This window comes from Acomys minous (assembly GCF_964271855.1).
Source record: "Acomys minous genome assembly, chromosome: 12".
Taxonomy (NCBI): domain Eukaryota; kingdom Metazoa; phylum Chordata; class Mammalia; order Rodentia; family Muridae; genus Acomys; species Acomys minous.
Genome location: NC_140493.1, coordinates 20,986,115 through 21,000,928, shown reverse-complemented (window position 1 = coordinate 21,000,928; position 14,814 = coordinate 20,986,115). Strand labels below are relative to the sequence as shown.

At 39.6% G+C, this 14,814-nt stretch overlaps 1 protein-coding gene across 1 annotated transcript in view; it reads right to left on the bottom strand.

Moving 5' to 3' along the window:
• ST13 (ST13 Hsp70 interacting protein) overlaps nucleotides 1-14,814 on the bottom strand; it is a 35,378-nt gene that overhangs the window by 4,036 nt on the left and 16,528 nt on the right. Inside the window, exons 5-9 of the mRNA XM_084748400.1 lie at nucleotides 10,899-10,965; nucleotides 6,166-6,250; nucleotides 5,945-6,055; nucleotides 3,989-4,091; nucleotides 1,697-1,813 (exon numbers count right to left, since the gene is read on the bottom strand). Of these exons, the coding sequence (XP_084604526.1) occupies nucleotides 1,697-1,813; nucleotides 3,989-4,091; nucleotides 5,945-6,055; nucleotides 6,166-6,250; nucleotides 10,899-10,965 (483 nt within the window). The remainder of the gene's footprint in view (nucleotides 1-1,696; nucleotides 1,814-3,988; nucleotides 4,092-5,944; nucleotides 6,056-6,165; nucleotides 6,251-10,898; nucleotides 10,966-14,814) is intronic.

The window sequence follows — 14,814 nt, the reverse complement described above, 5'->3', positions numbered from 1 at the left end:
TCTCTGGAAAGTTAAAGCACAAACACAATTTATAGTAGTTAGGCAAGTTATGAATTTTCACTTGTTTTAAAACTCCAAAATGAAAGGGCATGGCTAAATTACTTCCTAAGTTCCTTTCTTCTACGTTCTCCCAGGAAAATGTGTAACACAGGAGAATGCTTTCTGAGCTGTTTTTAAGAACAACAAAAGGCTAACTAGAACTTTGCTTCATACCCAGTTAGAAATAATCAAGATGGACTGTATCCAAGTGGTACTGCACTTGCCTAGCATGTGTGAAGCATTAATTCAGTCCCCAGGACATGAAGGGGAAGAAACCAAATAAATACATACATATGTATATATTTTGTATAAACTGTGATATGACAAATACACACACACACACATATATATAATATGCTTATTAAATGACTCTCAAATTAAGATTTACTATTTATATAATAGTTTCCTCCAGAATTAAAACAGTCCACCCTGCAGTGAAGCTATTTAATTAAGAAGGTAAAAAAACTCAAAATAGCTTTGGGAAGTCCCTGAAACTGACCAGATTCAATAGGTCACTTTCCTTCCCAGGAATTGAAAAACCAAGGTACCAACAGTCACTCCCAGAAAAGCCAAGCCAAGCTACAAAGACTCCTGAGACCAGGAGAGCTGCATAGAAGAGGCCATTTGGAAACAACCCGTTGAGCTGCCTGCAGGCTGTACAGTGTGCTCCAACTTCCCAGCTTTGGTGAGCTGCCACTCATGCTGGGGTGGGCTTTGGTGATGCAGCTGTCTCTGAGTAATTTCTTCTCCTGCAAGGAACCCCTCACCCATTCTCTTGTGAGCAACAAGACCCAACAAAACTCATGGTTCACCAAGCTGGACTTTGTATCCATACTGTCTGTCCTGGGCTCCCTAACTGGGTGAGTAAGTATGTGTGTAGTATCTCCACAGGAAAATTCTTGCCATGTAACACCAATACACAAAGCTACACGGGGACAAACAATTAAAAATAAGAACAGTATTAACAATACTGAAACAAACTATTAAAAAATCTCTTTCTGGAGCTGGAGAGATGGCTCAGTAGTTAAGAGCACTGACTGCTCTTCCAGAGGTCCCGAGTTCAATTCCCAGCAACCACATGGTGGCTCACAACCATCTATAATGTGATCTGATCATATTGTATTCATAATAAATAAACCTTTTTAAAAAATCTTTCTACATTCTATAATACAACTGTATAATTATAAACAGGAAGAATTTTTCCCTCTTGAGACAAGACTATGTAGCCAACGCTGATGTGAAGCTCAAAGTCCTCCCCCTTTAGCCCACTGGATGCTGGGATAATAGATGTACCCAGGATGTATAGCTAGAATAATTTTAAATAATTATGAAATCACCATTGGGAAGAAGAAATCATAAAACAAACATAGGGGAAGGGACAAGTAGCCACACAAAATAATAGTACTATCAAATTTTAATTAACCTGGCCAGTAGATTTTGTGTTTGAATAGAAGAGGTTGTCCTGCTGGGTAAGTTACACTCTTGGCCCAAATTCACAACATTAAAAGAACAAATGAGTACTAATTAGTAAAATACAAAGAGGACTGAATATAAGGAAATAAGACTCCGTTTGAAGAATATCAGCCGCCACACTGCAGCCATCACGCAGGACTAGTGCCCTCAGGCCCACCCCACTGGGTCAGCTACGGGAATGTACCCTTTGGGCTCTCTCATGCTCTTCGCGAGCCTTCTTCACCCTTTCTATTCTTTCTTTTATCTCTCGCTCTTCACGTTTTCGCTCATACTTCCTCCGATGTTCAGCAATTTTTTGAGCCTGGAAAGAAAAACCATAGGAAGTAAATTCGATCAAGTCAAGTGAAGTTAAATTACTTTTTCAGGGCCTACGTGATAGCACGCACACTCCTTCAATCATTAACAGTTGGGAGGCAGAGGCGGGAGAATCTCTTGAGTTCAAGGTCAGCCTGTCCTACAAAGCAAGTTCCAGGACAGCCAAGGCTACATAGAGAAACTCTGTCTCCAAAACAAAAACAAAAACAAAAACAAAAACAAAAACAAAAACAAAAAACAAAAAAAAAGTTTTTTATTTTAATAGTGATTTGTTTAGTAGATATGTCTAAGAAATGACACATTCAGCCTGGCACTACTCGGGAGGCAGAGGCAGGCAGATCTCTGTGAGTTTGAGGCCAGCCTGGTCTACAATGAGAGTCCAGGACAACCAAAGCTATACAGAGAAACCCTATTTAAGGAAGGAAGGAAGGAAGGAAAAGAAATGACAGATTCATCTTAACAGAAAAAAAACCTAACTCATGGAAGCTGGAGAGAGACTAAGGAGATCCCACCCACCCTGAGGGGCAACAGGCAACTGATGGTTGACGGTGGAGGAAGAGACATAGTTTTAGTTGTATAGCCACTGGTAAATGAAAACCATTATTACCTGCAATTAACATAACCAAAGAACTCATTAAGAATGACCTAGGCATTTGACAATATGAAACAAGATGAGAGTCTAGGACATACAGTTTAACAGAAATCCTCTATTCTCAAACAGATGACAAAGGTTCAAGAATAATGCATTACAAATTGCAGGACAATTCTTGTTTGATGGTCTTTCCCAGTACATATTACTTAGGGTCACAAGCCACAGTTGAGTTTAACAGAAAAGCTCTCATCAAGGACATCTGCCACAGGAAGGCAGATACTCCATATACATAGTCTGTCTATATGTAAAGTTTCTGCATCTATAGTGGGGACAAGGTGGTGCTGCAGAGATGGCTCAAAGGCTAAGAAAACTCTCTGCTCTTGCAAAAGACCCCAGTTTGATTGTTAGTACCCACACAGCAGCTTAAAACTGTAACACCAGTTCCAGATGCTCCAATGCCCTCTTCTGCCCCTTGTGAGCATTGCAGGAACATGGTACCCAGATATACATGCAACCAAAACACCCACATACATAAAATAAATACTTCTTTAAAAATGGGGGGAAAGGCCAAAAACATTTAGTCTTGGACCCTGGGATACAGTTTTGTCTAAGTATACGATAAACACACACAAGCTCTGAGTTTAATCCTATAGAAATACACAAAAAGAGGTGGGGGTGGAACAGAGACCTTTCAAGTTGCTTTAGAGATAAACAGTTGATATTCAAATGTTACATTAGTGCCTCACAAATATTTTATGAACTTCATGCTCTAGAATATGTTCAACAACTACTTTATTGTTTCTTGTGACTAAAAAAAAAAAATCAAGGGCCAGTAAGATGGCTCAGAGTTAAGCTACAAAATATTAATGACTTGAGTTCAACACTTAGAACCTAATGCAGGAGAAAAATGACTCTTTCAGCCACTACACACACCATCTTATACATCATATACCCAGAAACACCAAGTTGAAAACAAAAACAAAAAACTTATTAATCAAATTCAGTCTAGCATTTGGGAAGCAGAGGCAGGCAGATCGATGTGAGTTCGAGGGTCTACAAAGTGAGTCTAGGACAGCCAAGGCTACACAGAGAGATCCTGTCTCGAAAAACAAACAAACAAAAAAAGTAAAAAGAAAATTGAAATTAACCTCAGAAAGGCCTTCTTTGTACACATCACACCTATTATGTAAGGAAAGAGTAGACATGAGACATAATCCTGGGCCATATTTTGTGGTTTCCAGTTGCTTTCCTGGTTGTAAACCTGCCCTTTCTTTCTCTTTTTTGTTTTTGTTTTTGAGACAGGGTCTCTTTATAAAGCCAGAACTCAGAGGTCTGCCTGCTTCTGCCTCCCAAGTGTTAGGATTAAAGGTGTGTGTGCACAGCACTTCCCTTATTTTATGTATAATCTATTGAAGACTTGAGGAAAGTCATACAGCATGTTCTCTAACACAGCACTCAGAACGGAAGCATGGCAAACCAATGCAGTGAGTGACTTTAACTTCTACATGCTTCCTCATCCGATTTCCAGGAGACTGTTATCTTCCAGACCAAGCACAAAGCACGACATACCCGAGGTTGAACTTCTTTGAGCATTGCACTGGCATCCTCATCATAATCCAGTTTACAGGCCAGGGCAAGATCATGAGCTGCTTCTTCCCAGTGACCCAGGAGTCTGAAACAGATATGAACTAACTTAAAAATATAGAGTATCAGGAAAAGTTTTCAGTTAATTATTAACTATAAATTTTTATCAAACAATTTAAGAATTATTACAGCCAAACAGTGGTGCAACACATCTTTAATCCCAGCACTCAGGAGGCAGAGGCAGGTAGATCTCTGTGAGTTTGAGGCCAGCCTGGCTACAGAGCAAATTCTAGGAAAGCCAAAGCTACACAGAGAAAACCTGTCTCAAAACCTGCTTCACTCCAAGACAGACCAAAAAAAACGGAGTGAGGAACACGTACACCATGACACGAAATACTACTATCCCCTCAAGATGAATAAAAACAAAGCAAACCCTAAACCCAAATATAAAAACAATGAGATTACCACACATTCAACACACACATACAAATTGAAATTAGCTTTCTAAACATTTTGTTTTAGGCACATATTCTAAATGAAATATATTCTTAAGGACAATCCTGACAGCCAAGAAAATGTTTACATTGACATGCGTATGCTGTGCTAAGGCAGTAATTATAAACCACTGTTACTTATAGGGCAGTTAAAAAAAAATTAAATAGGGACAAAATCTCGGCATAAATTCAACTCATAAAATCTTCACTCAAATCATGAATTTATAAAGATATTATTTCCTTGGTTGTGTTCACTGATATGACAGTAAAGACAGTAACAGAAACAGTAAGTTTACTCAACCACACAAATTTTAGTGTACACAAAAATCAACTAAGGGTTGTTTTTTTTTTCCTTTTTTTTAAAGATTTATTTATTATGTTTACAATGTTCTGCCTGCATATAACTCCTGCATGCCAGAAGAAGGTCACCTTAGGACCTCTGGAAGAGCAGACAGTGCTCTTAACCCCTGAGCCATCTCTCCAGCCCAAAAGACAAGCCCGCACTTGTATCAGAAAGCAAAACACCTCTGGAGGACAAGTGGATGACTTAAGGAAACTAACAGCAATGTGTGAGCTTCTCCTACACCCACACAGCGCTAATACAATTTATTTCTGCCTTTTTACCTTTCTCTTTGGCATGCCTTTATAAAAATCATTACTGTGAGTCAGTTAATACAGCTATATAAAGAACTGCCATTCTTTTTTTTGGGGGGTGGGGATTTCGAGACAGGGTTTCTCTGTGTAGCCTTGGCTATCTTAGACTCGCTTTGTAGACTAGGCTGGCCTCTAACTCACAGTGATCCGCCTGCCTCTGCCTCAAAAGTGCTGGGATTAAAGGAGTGCGCTACCATGTCCAGCAAACATCCATTCTTATCTCTACTCAAACTTGACCTACATCAGCTTCTCCATCCACCTCAGAGTCACTGGACTTTTTACTCAATTGAGTAATTCTGTTTAAGTAGAAGGAGTGAAATCTTTTCTCATTCTTTTCTTAAACGAAATGGTGAAATAAAAGTACTCAGGCAAAATTTGAGCAAAGTATATAAAAATAAATTAAGTCTTGACAAATACTTAAATGTGACGACTTTATGGCTGTGTGAGTGTGCATACACAGTCTCAAATGTCATTTCTCAGGCATAGTCCACTCTGCTTCTGGATGCCAGCCCGTTACCAGCAGACAAGGCCCAGAGACTCAAGTGACCTGTTTCTAGCCTCCACACTACCAAACTCAGCTTTTGTTTGTGTGATTTGGCTTGGTTTTTGAGACAGGGTTTCTCCATGTAGCCCTGGCTGTCCTGAACTCACTTTGTAGACCAAGCTGGTCCACCTGCCTCCAGGATTTTAAAGGCTTTTAGAACCTTTTAGAACATGGGTTCTATGGGCCAAACTCAGTTCTCTAAGCACCTTATCAGCCGAGCCATTTCCCCAGCACCATTTACTCATTTACCTGTGAGCTTTCCCTCGCCATTTGTATGGCTGAGCTGAATCAGGGTTTATTTCAATGGCTCTGTCACAGTCTCGGATGGCAGCATTTGGCTTCTGTAATTTGACAAAGACACTAAAAAAAACAAACACAGTATTTCAAACAATAAAACTTTGAGATTTTTACAAAATCAGAAGTATTTAAACAAATTTATAAAAGGTACTTGTTCTTAAAAGTGTTTTTACCTGGCTCTCTTGGCATACAAAATAGCCAAGCGAGGATTCAGCTTGATGGCATCTGTGAACAAGTCAATGGCTTTCTGTAGCTCACCTGAAGTGTAACAGAACTTATTAAGAAATGTCCAACAGACAAAAATATTAATACAATATTTTTACTTATCCAATTAAGAATTACACGTTGAGCTGGGCATGATGACACAAGCTTTAAATCTCAGCACTCCAGAGGCAGAGTCAGGTGCATCTCTGGGAGTTCCAGACTAGCCTGGTCTACAAAAACAAGTCCAGGATAACACAGAGAAACCCTGTCTCCAAAGAACAACAACAAAAGATGTACACAGTTTCTCCGTCTGCTTTTTTAAAAAGAGGAAAGCCTACTATAGGGCTGGGAGACATGGTGATAGTTCTTTCCAGCAAGCATGGTCAGTAACCAGCACCAAAACATTTTTAATTGGGGGCTTGTTTAAAAATAACCTCAGTGGGGCTGGAGAGATGGCTCAGTGGTTAAGAGCACTGACTACTCCAGAAGACCAAGGTCTAATTTCCAGAACTCATATATAGGCTCACAAACAACCACCTGTAATCCAAGTTCCAAGAGATCTGGTGCCTTCTTCTGGTCTCCATGGCACTAGGCAAACAGGTGGCAAGACACCCAATTCATATAAAGTAACAAAAATAAAATTTAAAAATATAAGGAGGAGGAGGAGGAGGAAGAAGGAGAAGGAGAAGGAGAAGAAGGAGAAGAAGAAGAAGAAGAAGAAGAAGAAGAAGAAGAAGAAGGAGAAGAAGAAGAAGAAGAAGAAAGCAAGCTGATACACATTTATAAACCCTAGCATCCAAGAAGCAGAAGGCAGAAGACTACAAATTGGAGGCAAGCCTAGGCTACATATACAACTGGTCCCAGGAAAGCTAGACAATATAGGGACAGCGTTTCAAAAATAAAACAAAAACAAAAATCCCCACATGGTAGGAGAGAATGAACTTCTAAAAGCTGTCCTCTCATCTCTACACGTGGCCCCTACGTGTGTGCTCCACCATCACCAAGCAAAAAAATAAATAGGGAGCTGCAGCAATAGCTACTAAACATTATTTTCCTAGCTCCCAGAAGGTAGCTTACAAATACTTGTAACTTCAGTTTGAGAGTTCCGTGTCCTATACTGACCTTTCTAGGGGCACCAGATATGCATGTGGTGCAGAAGTGCATACAGACAAAAACACTCACGCACATTTTTTTTTTTTTTTGGCTTTTCAAGACATGATTTCTCTGTGTAGCCATGGCTGCCCTAGACTCCCTTTGTAGACCAGGCTGGTTTCGAACTCACAAAGATCTGCTAGCCTCCAGTTTGGCCAGAAATAAATCTTTTAAAAATCCAAAACATAGCCAAAAGGTAGTAGTGCACGCCTTTAATCCCAGCAAAAGCAAAACAAAAAAGACATTAACCTTTATTCATTGTTATCATTATTTGTTCGCCTCTTTGTATGTTTGTATAAATGTATGTGAACATTTTCGGGGCATGCCCATGGAGGCCAGAAGATCCCATTGGATCCTTAGAGTTGGACTTATGGGCATCTGTGAGCCACTCAACACGGTTGCTAGGATCCTAACTCCAGTCCTTGTGACAGAGTGTATGGCAAGCATTCTTAATCGCTGAGCCATCTCTCCAGCCCGTCTTAGCTTTTTATATAAAGAATCACATTCATTTATTCTTATTTATTTTGAGTATGCATTTATGGAGAGAAATCAGGACAACAATCAGAACTTTATCTCCTTATATTATAAGAGTCTCAGGGATTAAACTCAAATTGCCAGGCTTGGTAACAAGCACCTCTAAGCCATAATGCTGGCCCAAAAGCTTTTGCTTTTTTGTTTTATTAAACTAGTCCTTTAAGAGAAGCTATTCAACAACAATAATAAAGTTTTAAAATTTTGAAAATGTCAAATTTTATTGAAAAAAATTTACTCAATTAGTGAATATGGGATTTCAACAAAATTCACAAAAACAAAACACATAAAAAGTCTTATTAGTGCCAGAAGGGATAGCACACAGCTTTAATAATCCCAGGACTTGGCCAAATATATTTTTGCAAGTTCAAGGCTAACCTGGTCTACATGAGTTCTAGGATAACCAGGTTACATAGTGAGACTCTGTCTCAGAAAACCAAATCCAAAAGTCTTATTATTACTACTACTATATATACGTATATATAGTATATAGTATACATATACACACATACACAAACACACATGCATATACATACATACATATATCACAAAACAGTTAAGTAGCAGGACAATTAAAACTAGTATGGAAAGGACTAAAATAGTAGCTGTGAACAGTGGGTTTGAATTCAAAGGTAAAACTGGTAACTACAGAGGCTGATGCACCAACTGAGGACTGTGCACGAAGAGGACCTAGACCCCCTGCTCAGATGTGGTCAGCAGGCAGCACAGTCTCCACGTGAGCCCCATGGTATCAGGAGCAGGGGATGCCTTTGACATGGACTCTGGTGCCCACTCATTGATCACTTCCCCCTGGCGGGGTGGTCATGTCAGCCCACAAAAGAAAAGGATGCAGGCAGTCCTAATGAGACTTGATAGGCTCGAGTCAGATGGTGGGGGAGGAGAGCTCCCCCAAATCTGACTGGAATTAAAACAACAAAGCAACTTTCAAAACAAGATTTGTAAAAAAACAAAAAAACAAAAAACAAAAAACTCCAAGGCTTATAGGGCTGGCTGACACTTTGCTTAACATCAGGAGAGCCAATTCCACTCTATGTGAATGCAGACTCAATTATAAAGTCCTTAACCTGAACCATCCTGAGAGTCTAGGCTAAATCCCAAAACAGGGTTTGTGAGTGCCTACGCATGTGGAGGAAACAGTAATAACAAAGCTGTATATGGAGGAACATACTTCTAATCCCAGTACTGAAGAAACTGAGAAAAAAGGATCACAAATAGAAGCCTGCCTAAACTACATCAAAAGGTCTCTGTCTCTAAAAGACAAAAATAAATAAAGTTAAAAATAAAAAAGTAGAATATATAGATATTTATAAAGTCTGGCCACAATAAGTGAGAACATCATGATACATCTTCCAATGTTGTATAAAGCATTGACCCTTAAATAGTAGTAACCAGCAGTTCCTGGTTGTGAAGGTGGCTCATGACTGTAATCCCAGCACTTGGGAGGAAGAGGCAGGGGGATCTCTATGAGTTTCAGGCCAACTAGACTAATAGTGACTGTTTAAAAAAATAATAAAGTACGACGACAGTTCTAATAAAGGCCAAAAAAGCAACCAAAACTTCAAAAACACTAAGACAGCTGTAGAATACAAAGTTATAATAATAAGCAAGCAACAAGGACCTCAACTAAAAAGATGGTACAATAAGGTGGAGGAGCAGCTGCACTGCACACAGAGACTAAACACTGCCCCTTCCCCCACCACTACCAACAAAAAGTCAAAAAGCCAGAATGGAACAAACACCGCTAAGTTCATCCTAAAATAAAATTTCAGTCATCTTCTAAATCAAGTGCAAATGTGCATCAGCATGTGACAGCACTGTGAGTGACACACCATCCAAGTTATGAAATAATCTGCATCTATTACTAGTAACAGTAACAACAGTCCCAAGTTTATGATCACTTGTTCTAACTAACTATACATAGTAACAACCCTCTGACAGTTGTTTTGTTCCCCAAGACAGGGTTTCCCTATGTAGCCTTGCATATCCTGGACTCTCTTTGTAGACCAGGCTGGCCTCGAACTCACAGAGATCCATATACCTCTGCCACTTCAGTGCTGGGATTAAAGGCGTGCGCCACCATGCCTGTCTATTTTGTTTTTGTTTTTTTAATTACATTTTAGAGGCTTGTCAGGTGGCTGAACGGTTAGGTATACTTGCTGCTTTTATTAAAAAACAAAAACAAAAACAAGTTTCATTCTCAGCACCCACACGGCAGCTTACATCACCTGTAACTCCAGTTCCAGGATATCTGACACCCTCTCTTCTGGTTTCCATGGGCACCAGGCACACACATGGTACATACACATACATACAGACAAAACACTCAAACACAAAGAAAAATTAATTAAATTTTTGGTAAGAGTGGGAGGGAGCATGCCAAAGAACACATGGGGTCAAAGGACAACTTGTAAAAGTTGGTTCTCTCCTTCCACCATCAGGGATCAAACTCAGACCAACTAGGCTTGGTATGAGTTTTTTTTACCTGCTAAGCCATCTTGCAATTTTTTTGAAGACCTAAGATTCACAAACTCGATTTCCATTCTAACAAGAGTTTATGTTAAAAATACCACTTATCAAAGTATTATTACTATGTCAAAGGTTAGAGATTGCCAATTTTTTTTCTTTCTTTTTATGGGCATTAGTGTTTCGTCAGGTCCCCTGGAAGTGAAGTTACAGACAGCTGTGAGCTGCCTGTCCTGTGTGTGCTAGGAATTGAACTCAATTCAATTATGAGCAGCCAATACTCCTGAGCGAAGGCCATGGTCCATGCAGGAAGAGGATGAGCCAGCCCTGCCCACGATAAGGCCACGTAACTGATACTGAATGGCTGTAGCCTCTCTGTCACGAGGAAGGGTGGCTGGACTAATATCCTAACATCTTCATATGGCAAGATGAAATCTCATCCCTTGACGTTTACACTACTAACAGTCACTACAGTAGGGTCCAGAATATGCACACTAGTACAGAAATACAGTGAAAAGGAAACACTACTACTCACCATCATTTAGGGCTTCAATGGCGGCCCCCTTCTTCTCATTTGCTTCATCCATCATCTCCTCAGTTATCTAACAGGAAATTGAAGGTTATTTCAGAAGCAGTGAAGCAAGCATGACAAAGTAGTAATCTGGACTTTCTTTTTTTTTTTTTTCCCCCTTTTGTTTTTTCAAGACAGAGTTTTCTCTGTGTAGTCTTAACTATCCTGGACTCACTTTGTAGACCAGGCTGGCCTCAAACTCACAGCAATCCGCCTGCCTCTGCCTCTCAAGTGTTGGGATTAAAGGTGTGCGCCACCACTGCCCAGCCTAATTTGGACAGTCACTATCCATACACTCATGCACTTATCTCTAGTAGTAAAAAAAACTATAAAGAAAGAATATTAACCTTTTATGCCGAACAGATTTCACACCCTGCCTTAGACGTAACTTCTATTTTGCTTCCTTCCAACCATCTTTCCCCCATCCATGGGACCTATCCATGAAAATTAAATACAGTCTCTTCATGAAGAGTGAATTTATGCCTTTCACACTTCAACCATAGAAGATACAGGTCTTATTCTTTTATTCCCAAAAATCTTTTGAGTACCTATACTAGTCAGGAGAACAAATACCAAGAATAATGCTGACAGCATAAAGATTAACAAAAACATATTCTAAACATCCTACCTAAAGTCTGGTATTTGGAAGTAACTATAGTGAGAATTTTAGTTTCTTTAAAAACCAAGGGTTGTGAGGCACAGCACACAGGAGGCAGAGGCAGGAGGATCACTGCGAGTCCAATGCCAGCCTGGTCATCAAAGCAAGTCTAAGACAGCCAAGACTACACAGAGAAACCCTGTCTCGAGAATCAACAAAGACAACTTGTCCAGCAACCCTAAAGAGATCTACGCCCCTTTTTCCTCTAATCTTCTGTCTTTCCTATCTAGTGTTGGGAAGTTGGGAGGTATTGGGGTGGAGAAGGTAGATATAAGAACGCAATAAAATCAATATAAAAAAATAGTGCCAGTAGGTTACTTTAACTATATCCACCTTACTGCCTCTGCTGTGTGAAGTAACACTTGCAGGTGCAGACTAAGAACATGACCAATGACGAGCATTAAAAGCACCTTTTTTCCCTGTACTGAGGAGGCAGAGCAGGAGAACTGAGGCCAACCTGGTGTACATGGTGACAGCACCAAGGCTAACAGAACTACACAGGAATAGGAAGATCCTGTCTTGGTGGTAGTGACACAGCAGGAGGAAGAGGAGGAGGAGGAAGAGGAGGAGGAGGAGGAGGAGAAATCATTTGCTATGTTGAAGAACAGGACAGAAAAGCTAGCTATCTTCATATCTAAAAAGAAAGTTCAATAGAACTGAGAAGTCACTCAAGTTTGTAAAACAAGAATACAAAAACTGCAAGCAAACGAGTTATGGTGGCAAACACCTTAATCTTAGCTCTTAGGAGGTAGAGACAGGCAAAAAAAAAAAAAAATTGCTCGATATCCAAGGCCAGCTTGGCTTACTGAGTAAGACCCCAACGATACAAAAACAACACAAAGAATACAAAATTTTTGTAGAACACCAAAAAACTGCATGAAACGGAAAACCAAGCCTGTAAAATACAGTTTTCCAAGACCACATGAGACTTCAGCAACAGAGAAAAAATAAAATCCTATTAAAGAAACATTAAAAGACTTCCAAGAAAATTTTACGTTACATTTATAAAAGTGGCTATGTATCTATGTGCAACCCAGGACACACAAATCAAAGAAAAAGTATGGCATTTGTCTGAGCCTGGCATATTTCACTTAATAGGTTTTCCAGTTGGACCTATTTTCTGGCAAACAACATAATTTCATTCTTCTTTATGGTTTAGTAAGAACCCACTGTATATACACACATATTTTCTTTTATCTTACATGGTAGTTACCCTGGGGAGGTATGCTGCTGGGGGTGGTTCTCAGGCTTGAAAAGCCCACACCAGGCCCAATGCCTGCCGCCTATAGCTCAGCACTTAACACTCTTAGCTACTGCTCCAGCAGCCCATCCCACCATGACAGTAATGAACAAACCTCCTCAAACTGTGAGCAAGCCCCCAGTTAAATGCTTTCCTTTATAGGAGTTGCTTTGGTCAGTGTCTCTTCACAGCAGTAGAACAATCCACTCACCTGTTGATAGGCAACTAGACACAGTCCCTAACTTGGCTACTGGCTATCCAAGAGTGCCTATGGCAAATGACTTTCATGTCTGTATTATTCAAGAGGGAAATGGAGTAGGGCGAGCATACCCACGGTGAAAGAACACGGTTTTAATGGGGACACAAAAAAGGGTAATTACTCTGATTTGATCAGTACACAATGTATGTATTAAAATTATACCAAACGTGAGCAATAGTTTTATATTAAGTAGAAAACTGTTAGAGCTATCATCATGCTAATTATACTCACTGAAATACTGATATATACTTTTAAGTTATTTATTAAATTCAAAGCCAATTCTAACAAAAATTCCTTTGACAAACTAAAAAATGTTTAAAACATTTTTTTAAAAAGTCAGAAACAGTTCATATAACTAAATAGCAAGACAAAGTAATTTTAGAAAATTAACAAAAATTTAAGAACTAAGCAGTCTTCACTTGAAAAATGTAAAAATAGGGCTGGAGAGATGGCTCAGAGGTTAAGAGCACTGTGTGCTCATTCAATTCCCAGAAACCACATGGTGGCTCACAACCATCTCTACTGGGATCTGATGCCCTCTTGTAGCATGCAGGTGTACATGAAGATAGAGCAATCATATACATTAAATAAATATTTTTAAAAAAGAAAGAAAAATGCAAAAATCTTGAAAGAAAAAAAAACAATAAACAAGATTAAATGAAGGCTGAATTCAGGATAGCCAAGTACTCATCCACAGTTACCTCTGAAGCCAAGGTCAAACCTGTTTTCTTGAAGAGCATGTACTGTTTTCTTGAAGAGCATGCAAAACACTACACACAAAGAATACACTCAGAAGACAATGTGGACAGCTAACCAGACATGACTGTCAAACTTCAAATGCCTACACTGACAAGCCCCTGGTTACACACACACACACACACACACACACACACACACACACACACCACCACCACCACCACCAACAACAACAACAACAACAACAACAACAACAACAACCCAAAACCTCAACTTCCTTCACACAAGGGACAGTTAAGTAGACAGGGAAGCATTCCTAAATGCTGGAGAAATGCCTCAGTAGCAAAGGTGCTTACCACCTAGGCAGACATGAGTCTGACCTCCAGGACCCATACGGTGAGTAGCCTTCCACAAGTTTGACCTCTACACACACACATACAAAATACAATAAATAAATGCTTTTTGCAAAGTTTTTAAAAGACCGGGCGTGGAGGCGCACGCATTTATTCACAGCACTTGGGAGGCAGAGGCAGGTAGATCACTGTGAGTTCAAGGTTAGCCTGGTCTACAAAGCAAGTCCAGGACAGCCAAGGCTACACAGAGAAACCCTGTCTTGAAAACCAAACCAAACCAAACAAGTTTTAAAAAGAAAAATACCAAACCCATGAAGTAGTTGTTCATTTCAATTCTGTATTGCCAATGTAAACAAAAGCTATCCTGAGAATTAAAATAGTCCAAGAGTTAGCTGACAGTCTCAACTCAGAGCTTCGGTGGAAGCAAATATATTCCCTTTGGGAAAAACATACCATCTACACAGAACTTAAAAATTGTCCACAAGAAAAATTCCAAAGACTGTGGTAAAAATACTATATAGAAACAAGTGTGCACACTGATAATCCTAACGCCCCAGGAGGTTTTCCAAGTTTGGATCAGCATGGACCAAATAGCAAACCTTACCACACAAAAATAAAACAAATCATAAAATTATTTCATGTATTAAGAAGACATAAGTAGCCAGGAAGTGGTG